Source organism: Phanerochaete carnosa, assembly GCF_000300595.1.
Source record: "Phanerochaete carnosa HHB-10118-sp unplaced genomic scaffold PHACAscaffold_142, whole genome shotgun sequence".
Classification (NCBI taxonomy): domain Eukaryota; kingdom Fungi; phylum Basidiomycota; class Agaricomycetes; order Polyporales; family Phanerochaetaceae; genus Phanerochaete; species Phanerochaete carnosa.
Genome location: NW_006767769.1, coordinates 1 through 3,665, shown reverse-complemented (window position 1 = coordinate 3,665; position 3,665 = coordinate 1). Strand labels below are relative to the sequence as shown.

Below are 3,665 nucleotides of genomic sequence, written 5' to 3'. Positions count from 1 at the left end.
GGATTCGTTCTTCTTGTTCGCTATTGATGAACAAGTACGGTGGATTCTCGGAGGTGACTGTCGTGGGCGTAGCCCCGGCCTCCTATTTTATTCCCATTTTCTCCGATTTATTCCATGTTTATACGACCCTCCAAACGTCGTCGGCGCATTGGCGCCAGTTTACAAGTCCTAGCCGCGCGCTAACACCTTGAGAACGCATCACCGACGAGCACGCATCAGCGCATCAGACGCGCCTGTATCGCCACCGCATCACGCTTCCTCGGTAACAGCCACACTCCGATCTCCACCGGACATCCGATCTCCGTTGGCCCGACAATGTCATACGCCATGACACGCCGGCCCCGTTTATCTCCGAGTCCGATTGGCAACGAACATCCTATCCCCGTCGGCCCGACAAACGTCATACGCTATGACACACCGGCCCTCGCCTCTTCGCCAAAGTCCCCTAGACACTAGCAGCCGCCGTAGCACAGTCGCTTATGTAACGCCTGGTCCATGTGCAGCCTGACTAGTATATAAGAATCCCCTTCGTCACTACCTAGCCCCATCTCAACCTCTTGGTTTATTGGGCTAGGTAAGCCTTTGTCTATACTTTAGAATAGTCACTAATACACTTGGTTTATTGGGCTAGCTGAACAAGCTAACGCATAGTCGCCAGACCTCGTCGGCGCCGCCTTCTGATTAGATCCACGCAGTATCCCTCGTGGTGTGTTGACGCAAGTCCACATCATTAGGTTGAGATCTTCGTGCACCCGGACTACTACCCCCTATCCAGTGCCCTGTGCACAGTTTTAAAAAAGTTTATTCCTACCGTTTGAAGAGTAAGTCTCTTCGGCGATTGGTGGCAGACTTACGCGCACAGCGCTAATCCCTGGATAAAACCAGTGCCGAAGGATTTGCCCGACCGCCCCCGCGCTTTCAAACGCCTTGCAGACGAGCGTCACCCCCGCCTCCGCTACGCCCTGCCCGAAGCCGTATTCGATCAACTACGTCGAGAACGCGAAGCAGGCGCCCCTCACCAATACACTACAAACGAGCTCCGAGCCGTTGTCAAGCACGTCTCCATGCTCCCGCCCCCATCCACCTCGCTCCCGACCATCGACTGGGACGCCGTCGAGCAAGCTAAGCTCGCCGCGCATGACAATCGCCAGCACTTCCAGGCTCAGCGAGACCAAGCCTGCGCCCGACAGAACGCGCACGCAAGCTCGTCGTCCAGCCGCCCTCTAGCGGACCGCATCACAGCTGCCCCCACCTACACACCCATCACCCCGAAGCCCGTCACCATCAACTTCTCCCGCTACACCGCTGCCAACCTCGCCCGCATCTTCGCTCCGAAGTTTGCCGCCACTCTCAAGCGCTTCAACGTCCTCAAAACGCTCGACTGCCCCGACGTTCTCACCGACGACATTAACACCATCTTCAAACTACGCGATCGCCTCGCCCACCTTGACCGCACTCTCAAGGACGTCTCGCGCGTCATCAGTGTCGAGGAGTGGAACCGCTGGGATTCAGGATTGAAACAGATCGGCGGGATCTCGTTCAAAGGACTGCGGCGAAACCGAGTCCAAGTTTTTAAAGCACTGCGTGCGGTTTGGGTTAACGGGTATTTTGATTAGTAAAACTGGACGAGTATATAGTTTTTGAATGCATAGACTACGACGAGAAGAGAATCCTCGACCTGTATATACTAGATTACGCACTCGACCACCTCGTCGAGTTAGAACTAGTACAATTATTCCAAGAACTCCCTTTCCATTTTCTATAAACCCATTCTCAGTCCTTTCGGACAAATCAGAAACAGTGGCAGACACTCGCCTAGTTTGCGCGGCCTTCGCTCACGTCTTCAACTTCGAAGAAGCACGAGACTACTATCTAGATGACAAAAGGGAATTAAACACCTGCTCCAATTACCTCTGTCCAAATCGATATTACGAACATCTCACACGACCAGTCACCTCCGAGAATCCACCATACCTGTTCATCAATAGCGAACAAGAAGGACGAATTCGTGAACGGTATCACTTGGAAGAACCTGTCGCAGAAGCAATGGACGTTCCCCCCCCGGCACCGCAACCCACCATGCAGGACGTGATGAACCTCATAGTTACACTCATCCAAAACGTCAACAACCTCACGACCACCGTAAACCAGTTTGTAGCACATGCGCGCCAACCGGCCGCAACAGTTTCTTCTACCCAGTCCCGGTCCTTCGTCGAGAAACCAACCACCTTCGACGGCAAATCGTCTGAAAAAGCCAGGCTGTTCCGAAGCGCGTTCCGTGTATACGTCCGAGGAAACAAAGAGATATTTGCTTCGCGAAACGCTCAAGATGCCATGATCCTCGACCACGCTGGTAACTGGATAATGGACCCGCTCAAAATGATCACCGGCATCCTCTCCTTCATGACGGACGAAGCGGCAGTCTGGGCACGTCCTCACATTGACGAACTCTCCGACGGGCGTACTCCATTCAACGCCGATTGGGACGAGTTTGTCAAACAGTTTTCGGCTAAATTCGAACCCGTCGACGCAAAGAACGAGGCTAAACAAAAGCTTATGTCGATCAAGCAAGGCAATAGGACATTCGCGGACTACCTCTCTGACTTCGAGACTTACTCTCGTCGTACCGGCTGGTCAGATAATGACCTCTACGATCGTCTCAAGTCCGGGATGAACTCGGATTACCTCAATAGGCTGTCCTACTTTGCCCCCCTGGCCACAGACTACAATCTGGTAAAAGGTTACGGAGCGACGATCGACCTGCAGAAAGCAGACTTGGCGGCCAATCAAGGCAAACCAGTCTCGCAGCCTCGGTCATCCACAACACGCTCTTCTGGCTTCCGCGACCCGAATGCTATGGATATCGACGCTATGGAGATCTCCGCCTCACGCTTCGACGATCTCTTCCAGGGTCTCAAGGACCCCGTGGAAATCAAAAAACAGTACAACAAGCTCATGGTCGGTCGTTGTCGCGTATGCGGTTCCAAAGGTCACAAGGCAGATGGCACACATGAAGATACCAAATGCCAACATTGCGGTAAACCCGGTCACTGGAAAAAGCTCTGCCTGTCAAGACTGAACGGACAACCACCGAAGTCGCAATCAGTCCGAGCTTCATCGTCGACAAGTCCCTCGACATCTGCATCCATCTCCGCGTTGCAAGACTCAGCTGCCGATGTAGCTAGTCTCAAGGACATGATGTTTCTGATGCAAAAACAACAAGCCGAGCTAATGGCAAAGCTTAGCCAGGGTTTTTAGCAAGGGCCCAGACTAGAGCTGCAGCTCTGGTGCCCAGTTTAGACGAGCGGCCTTCAACAGCGCCGGCTCCTGTATATTCAGACTCTGATCCCTCGGACCATATCTCGTCATGCACCGTATCGTCAATAGATCACCTCTCGTCTCACTTTCGCGTATTTGTAACAATATCAGGAATAAATAAATCTCTACGCACACCTGCTATGACAGATTCTGGTGCCACTGGGTACTTCCTGCATGAAAAATTCGCACGAGAGAATAACATCTATAAACGACCACTCAAACGACAGATTGGTCTCCGAAACATTGACAGATCAACCAACAGCGCTGGTGCAATCACACACTATGCTAAACTCAAAGTCAAAATTGGATCACGAGCTCCCGAAGAATACGACTTCTTCATCACAGAC

General features: G+C 52.6%; 1 protein-coding gene across 1 annotated transcript; it reads left to right on the top strand.

The window, feature by feature from the left end:
* Positions 1-2,556: 2,556 nt before the first annotated feature.
* On the top strand, positions 2,557-3,258 carry PHACADRAFT_107816 (uncharacterized protein; the record flags this gene model as incomplete). Its single annotated transcript, XM_007402402.1, has 2 exons — positions 2,557-2,740; positions 2,801-3,258. 2 exons carry the CDS (start codon positions 2,557-2,559, stop codon positions 3,256-3,258), a joined length of 642 nt encoding a protein of 213 aa, XP_007402464.1.
* Positions 3,259-3,665: the final 407 nt, after the last annotated feature.